Source organism: Periplaneta americana, chromosome 12, assembly GCF_040183065.1.
Source record: "Periplaneta americana isolate PAMFEO1 chromosome 12, P.americana_PAMFEO1_priV1, whole genome shotgun sequence".
Taxonomy (NCBI): domain Eukaryota; kingdom Metazoa; phylum Arthropoda; class Insecta; order Blattodea; family Blattidae; genus Periplaneta; species Periplaneta americana.
The window spans coordinates 19,111,744-19,131,708 of record NC_091128.1 but is presented as its reverse complement, the minus strand read 5'-3'; the positions used below and the strand labels follow the sequence as shown (position 1 = coordinate 19,131,708).

The following is a 19,965-nucleotide window of genomic DNA, read 5'->3' as shown; positions in this document are numbered from 1 at the left end:
ATATGTACAAATTTTCCAATATACTACTATCATAACTAAATAGATAATGTTAACATTAATTTTCATACGTTTTTGTGGTGCAAGTTAAAATAATTCAAAGTAAAGTATACGGTAACAAAACTCCGACATTATAATTATGAACGTCAAATTCTCTTATTTTATTTATTTTTCATTGTTTAGTCCCTTATTTCCCATTGTTCTTTGGATTTATCATTAGTGAAATATCAATTAACGGATAAATTATGTTATACACTCAGTTGATAATATAAATAATATTCACGACAAATATATAAAAACAGAAGAGATAACGAATCATAATTTAGCCGACCGATAACTTTATAACATGGTCTACATATTCTAGGTAGATTGGCTTTGCGCGAGACTCTGTATTGTATTCTAGATAGATAGATAGATAGATAGATAGATATTTATTAACCTTAGGAAATACAATGATTTCATGGCATCGTCAGAGTGAATACATAATAAATATGCAGTTACATACATGTCATTCCGACATACAAGATGTCTGCAATAATATACAAATAATATACAATCAACACATTCAGTAATGAAGTCAATTCTCCACAGTTTTCTTCAGACCATTACTTGTACAAGGTTCTTGGTTTCCTTATCTTCTTGGGCAGTCTCACCCCAGACATGAATCAGATAGAAAAGAAGAGCAGTAAACACAAAAGGAGATACTAACTACTGTAAGCTAAATTTGGAGTGCTAAACTAAGATACTCATTGACAGTAAAAGGCATGTGGAAAAGTAAAATATGTTTCACTGACTTTTTAAATCCAGCATAGTTAAGGGCTTTAGTTTCAACAGGGAGTTTGTTGTAAAGTCTTATCCCTGTATGTGATAAGCCATTGAGACTCTTGGATAACCTATGATGATTAAAATGTAAATTATTGCATGTTCTTGTGCTGTAGTTGTGATAATCAGAGTTTATTTTAAAACTATCATAATTTTGGTGGATGAAACAGACTGTTTCAAGAATGTAAATACAAGGTAGGGGCAAAATATCAAACTCTTTGAATATTTTTTTACTATCCGAGCGAATAGGTACTTTCTTTATAATTTTCAATATTCTCTTTTGCAGTCTAAACACTTGTGCAAGTTTTGATGACGACCCCCAGATAATTATCCCATATGATAATACAGAGTGAACATAGCCAAAGTAAACCGCTCTAAGTAGTTCCTTGGGAGTTATATTGGTTAGGACACGGAAAGCATAACACAAACGACTTAGTTTATCAGTTAAGAATTGAATATGACTTTCCCACGTGAGGTTGGAATCAATCCATATCCCTAAAAATTTTGTACAATCGACGTCCTTTATTCCAGTATTATTAAGTAGTATTTCAATGGAGTCATGTAGTTGTTTCTGACTGAAATACATACAAACGGTTTTACTGACATTCAGTTTTAGTCTATTGCTAGCTAACCACTGTTCTAGTTGTCTTGAGGTTTCATTTATTTTCTCCTGTAAATTATTTTTATCAAGAGCAATCTATTCAATACAAAGGCGTACTTTATCTTATCTCTCCGCTTCGCCCACATGACAACTATAAATAGCTCCCTCGTTCCGAACTTGCCAAGGTCATATAAGCCAATAATATTTATTCATGGTCATCAGTTCTCGACAGTACATACCGTTGCTTACGAGATTATCTCGTAAGCAAGAAATAATCGATTTAGACCGACCAGACCGGTTCAGAGTTCGTGTCTCGTGATGGTGTTGGTCATTGTGCCATCTGTTGACGATTACTGAACTACATCAAGCCAGCCTCGACTGCAAACCCTAAAGCCTATATAAGAGAGCTATCTGTTAGTATATATGATCTAGGCTATTAGCATTATTATTATTATTATTATTATTATTACTATTATTATATTATTATTATTGTACATGACATAATTTTACCCTCTTTGGTGATATCTGATACTAGTTGGCAACACTGAAGAGATGGCCAAATCAGTCTTTTAGGAACTGCTCTTACGTGATCCTCTATAGAAGAGGAGACATGAGCTCGATGCCTTGATACCAGCCCACCACACAAAACTGCTTCGCAAGCAGCCCGGCCCATGCTGTGACGTCACAAGGTTGTTACGTATGAGACTGTGAAGCCCAGTGCAGAAGCAGCCCATGGGCTGGGCCATTGTGAGGTCTCTGATTCTAACACAGTCTCAATTCTTTCATGGGATAGAAGGACTGAAATTTTGTTTTTGACAAATTTACATTTATTTGTTACACCATGTGTAACATGTGTAACATTTTTACACCTTCATTCAAAATTGCTCGGTCTAATTTTAGCTTTGTATTTTGGGGTTTCTACTCAGAAAACCAGGTCCACTGCATAGAGAAGGCATCTAACCTGGTATTGTATACAGTTTAGAAATGAAGTGATTAACATGTATGTATATTAAAGAGGGTATAGCTAGTGACCAGCACTTTGTAGCACTCCTGTTTGAAGTAATTTGAATTTTGATCAACTGTTTTCATATTTCAATTTGCGGAAATGAATATTAGACCTAGTGCGAATTCTGAACACTTTTAGTATCTAGAAACTTTTGGCATAATAGCAAATGAACAAGTAGGCTTCTGGATAAACAAATCTACCAGTTGCCAAATAACAAAACTTAGCAACATATAATGGATATCATGAATGGGAGAAATTTATTTTCACTGCTGTATTCGTTGACTTCAATAGCACCTATGATGTAGTATGGAAAGAAAATTTTACCAAGTTCACGAATCCCTCTAGTGTTTAGGTAATTTCTGCATCTGCCAGCAAACAGTTGAGGCACTCAGAAGCAAAGTAATATAAGTGACATTTTTTTAAAAAGTGAGATAAGTATATATTCTAAATCTTTAACGTCACTTCTGTTCAGAGAAAAAGTAATATAAGTGCAGTTCCAGTCAGTGCTGCTCCATGTTGGCCTTACACTTGTATTACAATGCATACAGAGTTTTGACTGAGAGGCAAACTAATACAAGTGCGTTGTTTATATATTGTTGTTGCGTTTCTTCTGTGTATGACTAATTTGAGATGGGCAGGGCATGTAGCACGTATGGGCGAATCCAGAAATGCATATAGAGTGTTAGTTGGAAGACCGGAGGGAAAAAGACCTTTAGGGAGGCCGAGACGTAGATGGGAGGATAATATTAAAATGGATTTGAGGGAGGTGGGGTATGATGATAGAGACTGGAATAATCTTGCACAGGATAGGGACCGCTGGCGGGCTTATGTGAGGGCGGGTTCCTTAAAAGCCATTTGTAAGTAAGTAAGTAAGTAAGTTTTAAAAATGTAGATAGACAGAAAGCAAGTATTCGTAAGATCTAGAATCAATGACAGATTAGGTTTCGTTTGTTTAGGATTTTACCAAACAAAAACCTAAACAAACCAAACATAACCTGTCATTGATTCTAGATCTTACAAAAACTCGCTTTCTATCTATCTACATTTGCTTGAACTAGTTTTTACTAGTTGAAACTAAACAAAATTTGAAAACACAATCTCAAGGGAAAAAATGGAACTCTCTGCATCAAAATCCACAGTTAATTCCCGATTTACCACGAAAATCGTCTGTAGCTGCATTTAGATTGGCAACAGGCCATGATTGTTTGGCCAAACACCTGCATAGAATTGGAATATATCAGTCCCCTAACTGCCCATTGTGCAACTCAAACCAAGAAATGGATTTGGAACACCTCAAAATCTGTGCTTCAGTGGCTAGCCATGATGATATCTTTGAAAAATATTGGAGTGCAAGAGGTCAAATGACTTTCTCGTCGAACGCCTGGCATTAGAAAACAACAACTAGTTGAAACTGATTTTGACGGATTTTGGGTTTTAACGAACACATATGCAGAAAGATATTTTACATTCAAAGAGGCAGAATCTGATTTTCAAGCATAATGGAGTGCTGAATGACATCATATGATCAAATGCAATTATTTCCTTATGAAATAAAGTGAAAAATGAAATGAACATGTATTACTTTTTAATTACTTTATAACATTTTTTAAATTCTTTTATTTTGCAATAATCTTCCCCTTTTTAGATTAAGAATTTTCTCTTTAAAAACTAGGCAATATTAATAACATGAATGGCATCCCATTACTTGTGTATAAGTGGTGCTGATATATTATCTCAATAACAGCAGGAACAAAACTCTGACAATGAAGAAGAGGAACTGAGAGGAGGAGGAGGAGGAGGAGGAGGAGGAGGAGGAGGAGGAGGAGGAGAACAAGCTACGGAGGAGGGGATATTGAGAAGGAGAACAAGAAGAACACGAAGAGGAAGAAAAAGGGTTGTGAAATAAGAAACTATCATTTCATTAATTCTATGCAATGTATTCAGTGTATGGATTGTTGTTTTTTGTCAAAGTTACGTCCTGTTTTTACCAAAAAATGTGTTCTTGGGTAAACTGAGAATTAAAAATTATCTCACCTGTGTGTGTTGCCTAATAAGAGCTTGTGTTGTCTTCTGATGTTGGATCACCTTGCGAAGTCTGTCAACAAATGCTGCTTGATCGTTGGGAATGAAGCCAAGATACGCACGTTTCTCTGATGTGTAAAGAAGAATTAACACCTTGATATCACATGTCTGAGGTGAGGGAACACTCGTGAAGTGAACACAGCCAGCCTGCAATCAAAGAACACAGAAATAAGTCTCTGCAACTTGTGTAGTTTACTTGACACATTATTTTTTGTTTCCCTTGCACAAAAAAAGTTGGGAGAGTGTATAATAGACAGATTTTATTTAGTTCATATAACGAAAATGTAGCTAATTAAAATAATGTGCACAAAGTATTGTACCTTACTACTTCGGGAATGAACTCAGAATCTAAAAACAGTAAGAGTTGATACAAAAGTCTGACTCTCTTGTTTTCGAAACATATTATGTTCTAGCAGTTCTCTTAATGCACAATATTAGCACAGTTGGTTCCATTCTAATGTTTGCAAAGAATGTTTCGCAGCTAACCATAAGGTTTAAAAGGTTCCTTCTTCCCATTACAGTAATCTCCATATCTGCTGAATCTGTATCCATGGTTAAGCTTGCAACATTTTTTTTTACTACTTTTAGTGCATAGAATTGTAATTTTTAAACAACAATAATAATGTGACTTTTATTTCTAAGTTTAAACACACACCTGTCAACAATGGGTATTCCACTCATCACAGCAACACAGTAGTTGTTATTGCACTCCACAGAACGACAATGACAATTCATGTCGCTAAACCGATAGTGCTAAAACATAAATTTCTGAAGAATATTTCCAACACACAGGAAAATACTAGCCAACCTATTATTCATAATAACAAAACACTAACAGATAATAGAGATATAGCAAACGCATTTAATAAACACTACTCAAACTCTCACAGATTGCATTCCAATCTCAAAAAAACTGACAAATTTATCAAAAGAGAATTACATAAAAATAATAAAAACAATATTACTAGCAATATCACAAAACCTGAAATATTTCATTAAATTTTACTCCCAAAGAATTAAGTATAGCTATACAAAATTTAAAAACCAAGAAATCTCCTGGCCCCGACAACATTCATTCAGAATTTTTTAAACATCTGGGGGAAAAAGCCAAGTCTGTACTTTTATCCCTTTTCAATTTATCATGGAACACCTCAATTCCTGCAGCTTGGAAAAAAGCAATCATTGTACCAATTCAAAAAAAAGGGAAACCTGCTCATGATGTTAATAGTTATCGACAAATAGCACTATTAAGCATGATAGCAAAAACCATGGAGTCCATGACCTCCAACAGATTAACTTGGTATTTAGAATCTCAAAATCTTTTATCACCAAGACAAGCTGGCTTTCGACAACTACACTCTACCAATGAACAAGTCATTCGCCACGGCCAAGAAATAAAAGATAGTTTTAACAAGAAAGAAGATACCTTGGCAATATTTATTGACTTTCAGTTAGCATATGACTCTGTTTGGAGAAATAAATTATTACTAAAACTCCAAAAATTAGGTATCTCCAGCAATATGTTCAGACGGATATCAGAATTCCTTAGTCAAAGATTCATTGCCACTAAATTCAATAACTCACTTTCTAGTTACAGACAAACATATCGAGGTCTACCTCAGGGCGCTGTCCTCAGCACAACTTTATTCAATATTTATACAGGGTGTTTAAAAAATACGGGGCATAATTTCAGGTATGTATTTCCCACATGGAGACAATCAAAATAGTTCATCACAACATGTGTCCGGAAATGCTTCATTTCCGAGCTATGGCCTTCACAACATTGAAATTCACTGGAACGTTTTTCTTTCCGCAGGTCGTTGTCATTACAGAAGATGTTCAAAATGTCCACCTCCTGCTTCAATACAGACCTCACATCGATGTCTCATTGACCTGCAAACACAATCCCAAACTCCAAGAGTATTGCGTATGTCCTCAGAACATGCCACAATTCGATTCCAAAGGGATTCCAAATCAGGCACCGGAGACGAATAAACCAATGATTTTAAATGGCCCCACAAGTAGAAATCGAGAGGGTTCAGATCAAGTGAGCGTGGAGGCCAAGCAATTGGGCCACCTCTACCTATCCATCGATCAGGAAACCTTCGATCCAAGTACCGGCAAGCCGTACGACTGAAGTGTGCAGGAGCACCATCATGCAAGAAGTGAATGTGTTGACGATTGATCAGTGGAGTGTGTTCTAAAACATGAGGTATGGTGTTTTCCAGGAAGTTTGTGTACGCCTGCCCCGTAAGTCTGTTTACAAGTACATGGGGTCCAACTAATCGATCACCAATGATATCGGCCCACATGTTGAGGGAGAACCGCACCTGGTGATGAGATGGAACAGTTGCACGTGGGTTTTCATACACCCATACATGCTGATTGTGGAAATTTGTTATGCCGTCTCGTGTGAACTGTGCTTCATCTGTAAATAATACTAAGGCAGGAAAGTTCGGATTTACACCACACTACTGCAAGAACCACTGACAGAACCTAATTCGTGCAGGGTAATCTGCTGGTGACACGTTGCAAATGATAAGGATACAATTGATACTCTTTCAACAGTCTCCAAACAGTCATATGAGGAACATTGATTTGCAATGCTACCCTTCGTGTGCTGATAGGAGGAGTCATGTTCACAGCCTCCAGAATCTCCTCCTGTACTTCTGGAGTTGTAGATCTTGGTCGTCCCCTTCCCAAACCAGGAGAGTTAAATTTTCCATACTCGCACAGACAGTAATGGAGACGTACAAATGTCTTCCGTTCTGGACATTGTCGCTGTGGGTACCTCTCCTGGTACAAACGACGAGCCAGCACAGCATTGCCGTCCGCCTTACCGTACATGAAGTGTATCTCTGCCAGCTCTTGATTTGAATACATGTCGCACAGTCTAACGCCTACACAACACTGAATGTAACCTTCGCCTCGGAATGAACTGTCAGAGTGCCCTCTTAATGTCTCCTTTGACGGCAACGACCTGCAGAAAGAAAAACGTTCCGGTGAATTTCAATGTTGTGAAGGCCATAACTCGGAAATAAAGCATTTCCGGACACATGTTGTAATGAACTATTTTGATTGTCTACATGTGGGAAATACATACCTGAAATTATGCACCGTATTTTTGAAACACCCTGTATAAATGATTTACCCTCCCTATTAGAGGAATCAAACATGAAACAAGCACTATTTGCAGATGATATAGTTTTGTGGACTTCCAGACATAGAGACAAAATTCAAAATTGTGCTCTTAAAGCTCTAACTCTACTACAAGAATGGACTACATCAAATTTCATGACACTCAATTTAAGAAAAAGTAACTACCAAATATTTTCACTTGGTAAAAAAGAAAGAGAATTCAATATCCAATACAACGGCCAACACCTTCCTAGGACTTATGAATCCAAATATCTTGGAGTTATTTTCGATAGTAAGTTAACAAGGAGCAACCATTTGAAATACATTTCTGAAAAAGCTCGTAAAAGATTCTCCCTTCTAAAAAGACTAGCAGGAAGGAAATGGGGATGCTCTAGGAATACTTTGAACACTACATACAAAATGTTTATAAAGCCAGTGCTGATATACTGCGGAGAAATTTTAATTACTTCATCTTTCATAAACGAAATAGAATATGTTCAAAACCAAGCTGTCAGGTTCATTACTGGTGGAATCAAAACAACTCCAATAGATTCTATGAGATTCCTCACTAATATTAACAGCATCAAAATGACAATAGAAGAAAAAGCACTGATTCAATATGAAAAACTTATCAGGTTACCAGGAAAAAACTGGCATTCATACAGTCCTCTCTGTAGATTGAAAACTCAAAAAAGTTTCATATCCATTGTTCAAGAATTAAAGCAGAAAATCAATATCCCGAATTTAAAAGAAAACTTACAAATTAAACCAAACCCTTTAACTCTATTAAATATAGAATATAATCTAAATTTAACAGAAGAAATACTGAAATCAGAAGTAAGCACTGAAATAATGAAACAATTGTCTTCAGAGACAATTAATATTAGGTACCCTCCACAAAACTGGCTTCATTTATACACCGACAGATCCTTGATCTCCAGACAACAAGGTGCCGGTGCAGGTGTTACATGTTGTCTCTTCTCACTTTATAGATCTCTTGGATATGGAACAACAAGTTTTGATGGAGAAATCGTTGCAATAAGTGAAAGTCTCAGGAATCTTCTATTTCACATCAATAAATTTAAGAATGCAGTTATATTGTCAGACTCCAAAGCAGCTATTCTATCAATCGTCTCTAAACACATACCTTCATCTCAAACAGCAGAAATAACTAAAATGCTCTCTCAATTAATATCACTCAATAAAAAAATTGTATTCCAATGGATACCATCCCATTGTGGAATCCTGGGAAACGAGAATGTGGATGCACTAGCAAAGAAGGGCAGCACTGCTACTTACAGACCTGTTACTAAATCTACATATTACTCTGTGAAGAGATTTATTAAATCTACATACTTAGACTTCAACAAACAAAATTTGATAGCACAATCTCAAGAGACAAAATGGAACTCTTTGCATCATAATCCACAGTTAATTCCCGATTTACCACGAAAATCGTCTGTAGCTGCATTTAGATTGGCAACAGGCCATGATTGTTTGGCCAAACACCTGCATAGAATTGGAATATATCAATCCCCTAACTGCCCATTGTGCAACTCAAACCAAGAAATGGATTCGGAACACCTCAAAATCTGTGCTTCAGTGGCTAACCATGATAATATCTTTGAAAAATATTGGAGTGCAAAAGGTCAAGTGACTTTATTGTCAAACGCCTGGCATTAGAAAACAACAACAATTCATGTGTATTATTGAGAACAACAATGTACTCCTAATTTCAACTAATGTTCACAAAGCACTATTTACAAAACAAAACTGTCAGTTCTCAGTTCGTTCACCTTGGCTAGTTCTTCTAGCTCACTCATTCAAGTTCATGGTATATCGAACCCCAAGCCTTCCAGATACAGGTTACTGCACTTCGAACCGAAGACTTTCAGATATGCTGCATTCGTCTGGATGCTGCCACAGTTGCGGACCCACTCACGTTCACTGCACGTCGAACCCAGTTCCTTGCCTGGTCGCTGCCACAGTTGCGGTTCTCCTCACGTCGAACCCCGGTTTTGAAAGCTGGCTTCCTTGCTCGCTCGCTGCTGATTCACTGACTAACTAAACAAAACTGACACTGATGGTTCACTTGCCCCTTTTTTATTTATTACATTACACGATCTCGAATGTACTGTGTCACATAGCTTCTACAACAATCAGCTCGCGTGGCTTTGCGAAACTTCCATATATTCCCCCACTTGCTCCTTGTGCTCCGCGTCACACCGTACCTTCCCTCGCACTAGATGCATGCGCAACTTCCCAGACACGACCAGGTCTTCCAACATGGCGCCACAGTATCTAAATCTGAAGAGTTTTACAAAAAAAAAAATTTTAAATTTAGTTGGCTCTGTACTCACAGGCTGTGGTAATATTAATCACGAACACTGTGATAGTGGCATTACCCCCACTATATACTTTCACTGTTCTGACACATGCTGCAAAAACAAGCTAGCAGCGGGATTTCCCTTTCCAAGTTCTCAAAGAATGATGATGCCAACAGGCAAGATCCAGGTTGTGTGTATGCATCCTGTTATCTATAAGGCAGTGTTGTCAATTTAGTGTTTTTGTAGCTAAATTTGGCGAATTTTTTTTCTTGGTGACAACTTTTTTAAAACTTTTCTACTGCTTAAATAAGGATTTAGCATTTAACATCTATTTCAGCACCCTCTACCGACAAAAATAAAATTTTCTCTATTGATAATAACAAGTCTACCAACATATGAAACTGCAGTTTTGCTATTTTTCGTACATTTCAGTTGGCAATACTGCTATTAGGAACTGGTGTCACTGTGGGTATACCCTATAAGGAAAGGATTGTGGGATTTCACTTTAGAAAGAACATCTGCTTCAGTGCACTAAAGTGAACAAAGAAGCGCAGCAGTGCAGAAATCTGAGTGCTCTTTAGCTGGGAGACAAGCAAAATGGGTTAAATGATCCCAAAAGTGACCAAACAACAACATTTCACTTTAGAAGTAACCTAAGCTTCTTTAGAAATATTTTGTGCTTAGTTTCAAATTATTTTTTTTAGCTAGCATCCATCCAGTTTGTCTTCCTCACTATACAGACACAGTAGGTCTATATTTTTTCCTCATATTCACCATGTTATTACGAGATTAATAATTGCACTAAAACAAAAAAGTAGTGATTTTGGCAGTTAAAATCCAAAGAGACAATGTGAAGTGCTTATACCAGTGAAAAAGTGCGATATTATTATTTGCTTCCCTTAATGTCTTACTGTTTGTAATTTGCCAATTAAACTTTACCAAAGGCATGTATGTTATCGAAAAGACTTATTTATAGAATTTGTTATCAGCGGTTTTGCGTATATGCAGTAGGTTCCCCCAAGTATGGGGGATTACTGTATTTTATTACTTCCTTTCATTTGAAGATTATAATGCAATTGTGTTAATAAAGGCTTAACGAAACCAAGAAATGGTAGATATAAATCTCGCGAACTTGCGAAAAGTAAAATGGTTAGGACAAGACAACTATATGCAGGAATATTTCATAATCGTCACACGAGACATGACTAACACCAAAACCATTCACAGAGTATAACACCTTGCACATGACTGTTGATTCCAACCCACATGATAATACTAAAATGCTACGACAATATAAGCCAATGACTCTCACAAATACTTCACATACTTAAGCAAGTGAAAAGTTCTACTATATAACACAGAAGTCAGTTGACAAATAGGAAACATTACTAATTGTAAAAACTGAAATAATTATTGTACAAAGTAACAAAATGACGTGTTCCCTCCAAAATGCCCGTAATCTGAGTGATGTTTTTCATTTGTACTGTTAGATTGGCAGTACATATTCCCCCTTTGTATCTCTAGAATTCTCCACTTTTTGTCTTCCTGAATTAGTTTCTATGGAATACCGTAAAATGGGGTAACTTTGCACCTGCAGGGGAAACTTTGCACCATCAATGAAAAACTTTTATATAGGTCTAAGGGTGTTTACGTGAACCAGATTTATCTGTTCATCATTTCCACCAATAGATGGTATATGTGTATAGTATTTTTCCACTGTTTGTGGTCATAGAATCTGTTTATGGTATTTCTATACCTTAACAACAGAATGTGTGCATAATTTGATTGAAATATAGATCAAATTAATTATCTTTCATTACAGATGGTGTGCACAATCTCAAGATAAGTTATACGTGTATCTGTTCCTTATTCATCCATTTAGACTTTCTAGTTTCGCTTGTGCAGCTGTTTTGTCGGCAAATGGTGTTACAGAAAAATTTTCTAATCAAGGTAAGTTTGAGGCTAAATTGGGGTTACTTTGCACCATAACACAAACGAAGATTTTTTAAATTTTAATTGTATTATTTTCATTTGAGGACCTTCCATGAAGTTTAAAAACGCTTACTATAATTCACACTTTGTATTGCAGCTAAATTACTTGAATTTGTTTTACTTTTTATTACATATTAAAGTCATACATGGTCTCTCACTGCCAGTCTCTCACTGCCAAACTTGGTAACAATCTCCAAATATGCCAAAGGAAAATATTGAGAAGGATACTAGGCTTATCACTGAGGTACAAAGTTCTAAATGAAGTGCTTCAAAAGATGTCAGGAATTGTGTCGAGTGGGACAGGTACCAGGGAATAAAAACAAATAGTGCTGTCATCAAGACAGTGACAAATCCCCTGCAAAGGAACTGAAAGGGAGAATATTATGGAATATGAATGGGAGGATGTAATTGGGAGAGTAAATCCACCCAAGAAAGTATCAAGAAAGGGCTTGCTTATATTCCATTCCAGAACTTGACACAAAATAATACGTATAATTTTTACAGTTATTCACGTGTTGTTATCTAGACTTGTCATTCAAAAGAACTGATAATATTTTTGAAACAACATTTTAGAAGAATGTGATCACTTACACTGAAATTTTGTGTAGATTTTTTAAAATGTTTTTTCCGTGTTACTATTTATAGCAGTTTTAGAATCTGTGTTTCAAATTTTTCTGTTCCTGATACATTATATTTTCATTGTTTAACACGTGTATGGTGCAATGTAACACCAGCAGTGGCAAACTTTGCACCACACCTCTTAAAACTCTGGTGGTGCAAAGTAACACCCAACCAGGGGCGTGCATTTAGGGCAAGCGGGTAAGCGCCGCATACCCTAGTAGACACACTTCAAATTAATGTATCAATTTTATCTCATTCAACTTATAGATGAACATTTTTAATAAAGTGTATTCTGCACTTCATATATAAATGTTCTGCATTAACTACATTTCTGCAGTAAGGCAGCTCTTCGTTCACAGCTTGCCTGAAGCCTCATTTTACAGTGCTGGCGCATGCACGGACAGTAGACAAGGAGGGAAAATTTCCTAGTATATATATGCTCGTACACGCAAGAATAAGCGCTAGGATTATCGCTTGTCCTGGCTTGTTAAGTTCCTGCAGAAGAATACCAGTGTTGATTGTTGAATTTGGCAGTGTGTATGAAACATGTGATTTGTTTGTCAGTTGAGATAGTGTTAAGGGTCTCTCAGTTATTTGAAGATTTTGTTTCTTTGTGAGTGACAATTGAGGGCTTTGCCGGAAGAAAGGTGGATAGACCTATACGCCATTCTTCGGGAAAACGGTTTAAAATGTAGTGAATAATTCGCTAATTATAGTAGCGAAATTTTGTTTTAATTGTACTGTACATACCTGCAGGACAGGGCTGCGTGCGTGTATAACATTTTATTCAGGTGCGTTTTAAAATCTTAGATTGCATGTATCACAATTCGCCATATTGACGTATACACCCTTTTTCCGGAAAACCCCTCAATTTATGTCGTAGTTTTCTGTGTATAAACTAAATACGGTATTGATTAAGAATGGGCAATTCGTTATGTCCTATCGAACAATTATTGAAACACATTTCGACTACATTCTTTACAAGAAAAATTAAACATGATACAAAGTGATCGACCATGTCCTGAAAAGCCAACGCTTTTTGCAGCTCATAAAGACAAAGGAAAAGAATATACTCGACATTTTCAAGCGTCCCAATATCAGAAAACTCAGTAGGTTGCAGGAAGTGCAAAATTAAATAAACTCTTTTGCTGGCCCTGTCTTATGTTTTCTAAAGAAGAAACAGTTTGGTGTAAAAATGGTTATGATAATCTCAACAATCTGCACAATGCCATTAATAAACATGAAAAGTCACAGGCTCATATTTTTAGTGTTTTACAATTTAAGTAATTTGGATCATCTCGAATAGACGTACAGTTAGATTCACAATTTCATGTCAGTGTCGAGCAACACAATGAAATGGTGCGAAAGAACAGGGAAATATTGGAGAGGTTAATTGATACAGTCTGTTTTCTAGCCATGCATTAATTGCCATTTCGTGGTCATTGTGAGTCAGAAGAGGCAGTTAACAAAGGAGTATATTTAGATGCGCTCAATTACCTTGCAAAATATGACGGAGCTTATTTCCGAAGACATTCTGAGAAAAAAGTCATATAAACGTTTGTTCTAATCGCAATATTTTCAGAGTTACATTCATTTGAAGTTGTTAGTAAAATACCTTTTTTCTTTAGTTTTACGGGTAAAAAATATTACAAATAGAGAATGAACTATTCAGAACTGCCATTTCTTTAATTGTTTAATTGGCTATTTTTGTGAAGCTAAAAATAAGCTTCGTAAGGGACGGTAAATCCTCGTGAATCACCCTATATATATATATATATATATATATGTGTGTGTGTGTGTGTGTGTTTTGAGAAAAGCTGAAAGTTTCATAAGTGATGATTAATATGTATAAAAAAAATGCCAATAAGTAAACTTCAGAGCTTACCCACACAAAAATTACACCACACGCCCCTGCACCCAACTATGGGTAACTTTGCACCAATTTTTGGCAGATTATAAATTTCAAAAGACATTTATTTTCGAAGATATGACTCGCTAAATACATTCCTGCATATCCCTAGAATGTAAAAAATAAATGCCCATCTCAAAATTTGACATTTAAAGATCACATAAAGACTGAAAACAAATTTTTAACTAGAAAATGGCGCAAAGTTACCCATTTTATGGTACGTAAAATGAATACAGTAGGCCTACATAAATTAAAGTAGGTCATGGTATAGTAAACAACAATGCTACAGTTACTTTGTGTTTTGTTTCCTTTATTGTTTGAAGCTATTGAGTTATTACTTTGAGATGAGTAAGAGTTAAAGAAGATAACATTATTGTTTATTGCGTTCAGTTGTGATATTAATATTCATTGAAACTTGAAGAGATCATGTTGACTCCTGAACAGCGAGTGGAGCTAGTACTGTTCTGTGGGGACAATCACAGGAAAACAAGAAAAGCTGCTGACGAGTTTCATTGTCATCATCCTGACATTTCAAAACCTTCTTCTTCTTCCCTTCAAGTATTAGGCCAAATGGCCTGTTACGATCTCACAGTTGAATTTTCAATCCAGCACTTCTTTGGACGACCGAGAGATCTCTTCCCGTTTGGATGATAGTGGAGCATGACTTTTGGGATTCTATCTCTATGCATGCGATGCAGATGATTTATCCAATTGTTCTGATAATGTTTTACGTGATTAATTACAGGTTCTAGTTGTAATTCTTCCATTACATCTTCATTGCGTCATTTCAAACCATCATACCAAAATGTACATAAATTATTGCATAAATTTAAAACAACTTTCAGTGTACTCGACAAGAAATGAATTGGTTGTCCCAAATCTGCTACTGATGAACAACAATCAATAGACATGGTTGTGAAAATGATGGCCAGACCTATGTGGTTCAAGAAAGTGATATCAGTAGAGAATCTGTTCACATAATATTGAAATCTGCACGTTTTTATCTCTTTACACACAATGCTAAAAGAGGATCCACTAAAGAGGCGGACAATGAACATATTGCAACTGGATCACACAGCGTTTGTATACTGATGGATTTTTCCTGAAGTATGTTTTGTTCAGTGACAAATGCTTATTCTTTCGGGATGGGTACGCTCATACACAAAATGCACAAAACTGGTCCAAAGAAATGCCAAGATGAATGCTTAAAGCTAACAACCCTGGTGCTCCAAAAGTCATGGTATGGTGTGGAATACAAGGTGATATGGTTGTGGGATCATATTTTTCTTTGATGGAAATGTAAACAAACACACACATGGGAAATTGCTCGACAGCACTGTAATGAAGTTCCTGTATGATTTGCCAATGAACAAATTGGTAAGAATGTGGTTTCAACAAGATGGGGCCAAGGCACATTATGCTCTAACAGTTTGCCAGAAACTAAATGAGATGTTCGGTGTGCACTGGTTGGAAGAGTTTGAGCTCAGTCATGGCCACTACGGTCACCAGACCTCACACGCCTTGATTCCTTTTTATGGGGATTTCCAAAACAGCATGTTTTTGAAACAGAGCCTACATCTATAGAAGACTTGAAATAAAGGATCACCCACGTAATCCAGTAAATCCCACCTGCAACACTTTTAAGCATGACAGAAGAATGTTGTTGTTGTTGTTTTCTAATGCCAGGCGTTTGACAATAAAGTCATTTGACCTCTTGCACTCCAGCACTCCAGCCAATGAAGCACAGATTTTGAGGTGTTCCGAATCCATTTCTTGGTTTGAGTTGCACAATGGACAGTTAGGGGACTGATATATTCCAATTCTATGCAGGTGTTTGGCCAAACAATCATGGCCTGTTGCCAATCTAAATGCAGCTACAGACGATTTTCGTGGTAAATCGGGAATTAACTGTGGATTATGATGCAGAGAGTTCCATTTTTTCCCTTGGGATTGTGTTATCAAATTTTGTTTGTTGAAGTTTAAGTATGTAGATTTAATAAATCTTTCCACAGAGTAATACGTAGATTTAGTAAGAGGTCTGTAAGTAGCAGTGCTGCCCTTCTTTGCTAAAGCATCCGCATTCTCGTTTCCCAGGATTCCACAATGGGATGGTATCCATTGGAATACAATTCTTTTATTGAGTGATATTAATTGAGAGAGCATTTTAGTTATTTCTGCTGTTTGAGATGAAGGTGTGTGTTTAGAGACTATTGATAGAATAGCTGCTTTGGAGTCTGACAATATAACTGCATTTTTAAATTTACTGATGTGGCATAGAAGATTCCTGAGACTTTCACTTATTGCAATGATTTCTCCATCAAAACTTGCTGTTCCATACCCAAGAGATCTATAAAGTCAGAAGAGACAGCACGTAACACCTGCACCGGCACCTTGTTCTCTGGAGATCAAGGATCCGTCAGTGTATAAATGAAGCCAGTTTTGTGGAGGGTATCTAATATTAATTGTCTCTAGAGACAATTGTTTTAGTATTTCAGTGTTTACTTCTGATTTCAGTATTTCTTCTGTTAAATTTAGATTATATTCTATATTTAATAGAGTTAAAGGGTTTGGTTTAATTTGTAGGTTTTCTTTTAAATTCGGGATATTGACTTTCTGTTTTAATTCTTGAACAATGGATATGAAACTTTTTTGAGTTTTCAATCTACAGAGAGGACTGTATGAATGCCAGTTTTTTCCTGGTAATCTGACAAGTTTTTCACATTGAATCAGTGCTTTTTCTTCTATTGTCATTTTGATGCTGTTAATATTAGTGAGGAATCTCAAAGAATCTATTGGAGTTGTTTTGATTCCACCAGTAATGAACCTGACAGCTTGGTTTTGAACATATTCTATTTCGTTTATGAAAGATGAAGTAATTAAAATTTCTCCGCAGTATATCAGCACTGGCTTTATAAACATTTTGTATGTAGTGTTCAAAGTATTCCTAGAGCATCCCCATTTCTTTCCTGCTAGTCTTTTTAGAAGGGAAAATCTTTTACGAGCTTTTTCAGAAATGTATTTCAAATGGTTGCTCCTTGTTAACTTACTATCGAAAATAACTCCAAGATATTTGGATTCATAAGTCCTAGGAAGGTGTTGGCCGTTGTATTGGATATTGAATTCTCTTTCTTTTTTACCAAGTGACAGAAGAATGTCAGGATTGAATGAGGCACTGTCTTTAAGTAAATGGAGCACATTTTGCACATTTTCGGTAGTGAACATACTGTATACAATTGTATTTTCAATTACAGTTTTGTTTTCCTTTTATCAACTGACTTCTGTGTCACATGGTATGAGATGTTACCAGATTTGCACTCAAGCTTGAAGGGGTCATTCTGAACATTTCCTGTAAAGGTAAAGAGACAGTTGCTAAAAGACAAAAATCGTAGTAGTTTGGAAACAAAACCAAATTATACTTATGTTACGATGAATATTCTTTCTTTGTTTTTATGTTCTGAATCAATTCTGAAATAGTTCCCATATACATATTATTAGTAGTGTAACCCAAAAGCATAAAAAGCATAACAGCACTTTAGACAGCTAACACAAACATGATTTTAGTTATCAATCTGTCTCGATGAAACAAATGTTAGAAGCACAATACAGCATATTTAAAAAAAATAAAGCATATGAAAATTTCAAACTTAAGAATTTAAGTTATATTTTAAATTCTTAACTACAGTTATATTTGTAGTTCTGTGAGGAACAGGACAACAAAATAAGATTACAGAGTACAAGTTTAACGGTTTTATGGCCAGTTCACACTCTGAATCAGAAGGGTTCACATCTATTTGATACCAGCATGCCGAAAACATCTGTAACTGTGACACAAAGGGTTCGCGAGTTTCCTACAGACAATTTTGTGACTGAAAAGGGGAAAATTTTGTGTACCTTATGTTCAGAGTGTATTGATTTCGAAAAAAAAAAAATCCATTGTGCATAAACATATGGAAAGTTTTAAGCATAGATCTCAGTAACAGAGTGATGGACAGGGTTCAACTTCAGGTGGTCCTAGCAGCATACATGTCAGTACAATACCTCAAGTATGCCAGCGTATGGAAAAATCCAAGGATAATATGAAAGATCTTGTGAAAGCATTCACTTCTGCTGGTATTCCATTGCATGTCTTTCGTAACCAACGATTTCGTCAGTGGATAGCAACAGCTACAGTACATGTATACAGCCAGCTCCCAGTGAAACCACTCTAAGAAGGTATCTTGCAAAGTGTGCTGAAGACGACTTTCAGGAAACTAAGTCAAAATGTGAGGGAAATTCTGTCTATCTAGTGGCTGATCAAACAACAGATGTAAAGAATCGTAAAATGGTGAATGTTCTTGTTGGTCCACTGGGTGTTGTGAATGAAAAACCTCATCTTGTGAAAACCAAAACTGCTGAACACTGCAATGCTGATGTTATAGTAAATTTAATACTTTATATACTAGATCTTATTGGTGCTCACAGACACAATTTTATTGTTTTAATGTCAGACAGTGCACCATATATGCTTTCTCCCGGCAAGCAACTGGGTGGAGTTGCACCTCAGCTTTTACATTCTACATGTTGGGCTCACATATTACATCTTTGTGCTGAAGAGATTAGATTTTCACTAAACATTGCTGATGAATTCATTGCAGTTGTTAAGGTTGTTTTAGCAAAAACTCCAGCCAGAAGGGAGAGATTGCTGGATGGCCTAAAAGAAGCAGAAAAATATCATTGCATCAATTTCAATGAAGTCAAACATTGAAGTGATTTGGAAGATGGTGAAGGCAGTGCTGTTGTAACAAACTTAAAGCAACTAGTTGAAAATAATGAACTTGTACTTCAACTCAGAGCTATACCTAAAATTTCTGATGGACTCTGCAATCAAATACAGGTTTTGGAATTAGATAATCAAGATGCAACAAAGGTCTGGCTTCTTCTATCATCAGTTCTTCAGATGGTTCAAAGTTCGGGTGCAATGTATAAAAAATTGACAGAATATATGAATGAAAATCATCCTGCTCTAAATTTCTGGAAGGAAGTTCAGAATTTAGATCCAACATTAGTTGTTCCTGAGAAGATTTCTTCGGTTTTTACTTCAGGTGAACTGAAACGTTTCTCTGCCATTGATGATCTAGTGGAAGAAATATCAACATATGCAGCAATGGTACATGGAGAAAATTTGTTTTCAACTTCTGCCTTATCCATCTGGCAGAAACATTCTACCAAGATGTCTATCCTAAGTAAGCTGGTAATGAAGACAATTATAGTTCCTCCATCATCTGCTTCAGTCGAGAGAAGCTTTTCTACTCTCAATTTGATTTTGAACTCTAAATGGCTATGTCTAGCAGAAGAAAATCTAGTCTCACTTACAACTTGCAATTAATCAAAATCAACTTAAAGAGAGTGTTGTTCATCTGGAGAGTGTGAGTGACAGTGACAAGGATGACTAGATTTTCATCATTTCATGACTAGATTGCTTACAGTATAT

At 36.1% G+C, this 19,965-nt stretch overlaps 1 protein-coding gene across 6 annotated transcripts in view; it reads right to left on the bottom strand.

The window, feature by feature from the left end:
- Positions 1–19,965, bottom strand: part of MED25 (Mediator complex subunit 25) — a 247,691-nt gene that overhangs the window by 65,665 nt on the left and 162,061 nt on the right. For all 6 annotated transcript variants that reach the window (XM_069840860.1, XM_069840862.1, XM_069840861.1 and 3 more), the window contains one exon: positions 4,461–4,655. In XM_069840860.1, the coding sequence (XP_069696961.1) occupies positions 4,461–4,655 (195 nt within the window). The remainder of the gene's footprint in view (positions 1–4,460; positions 4,656–19,965) is intronic.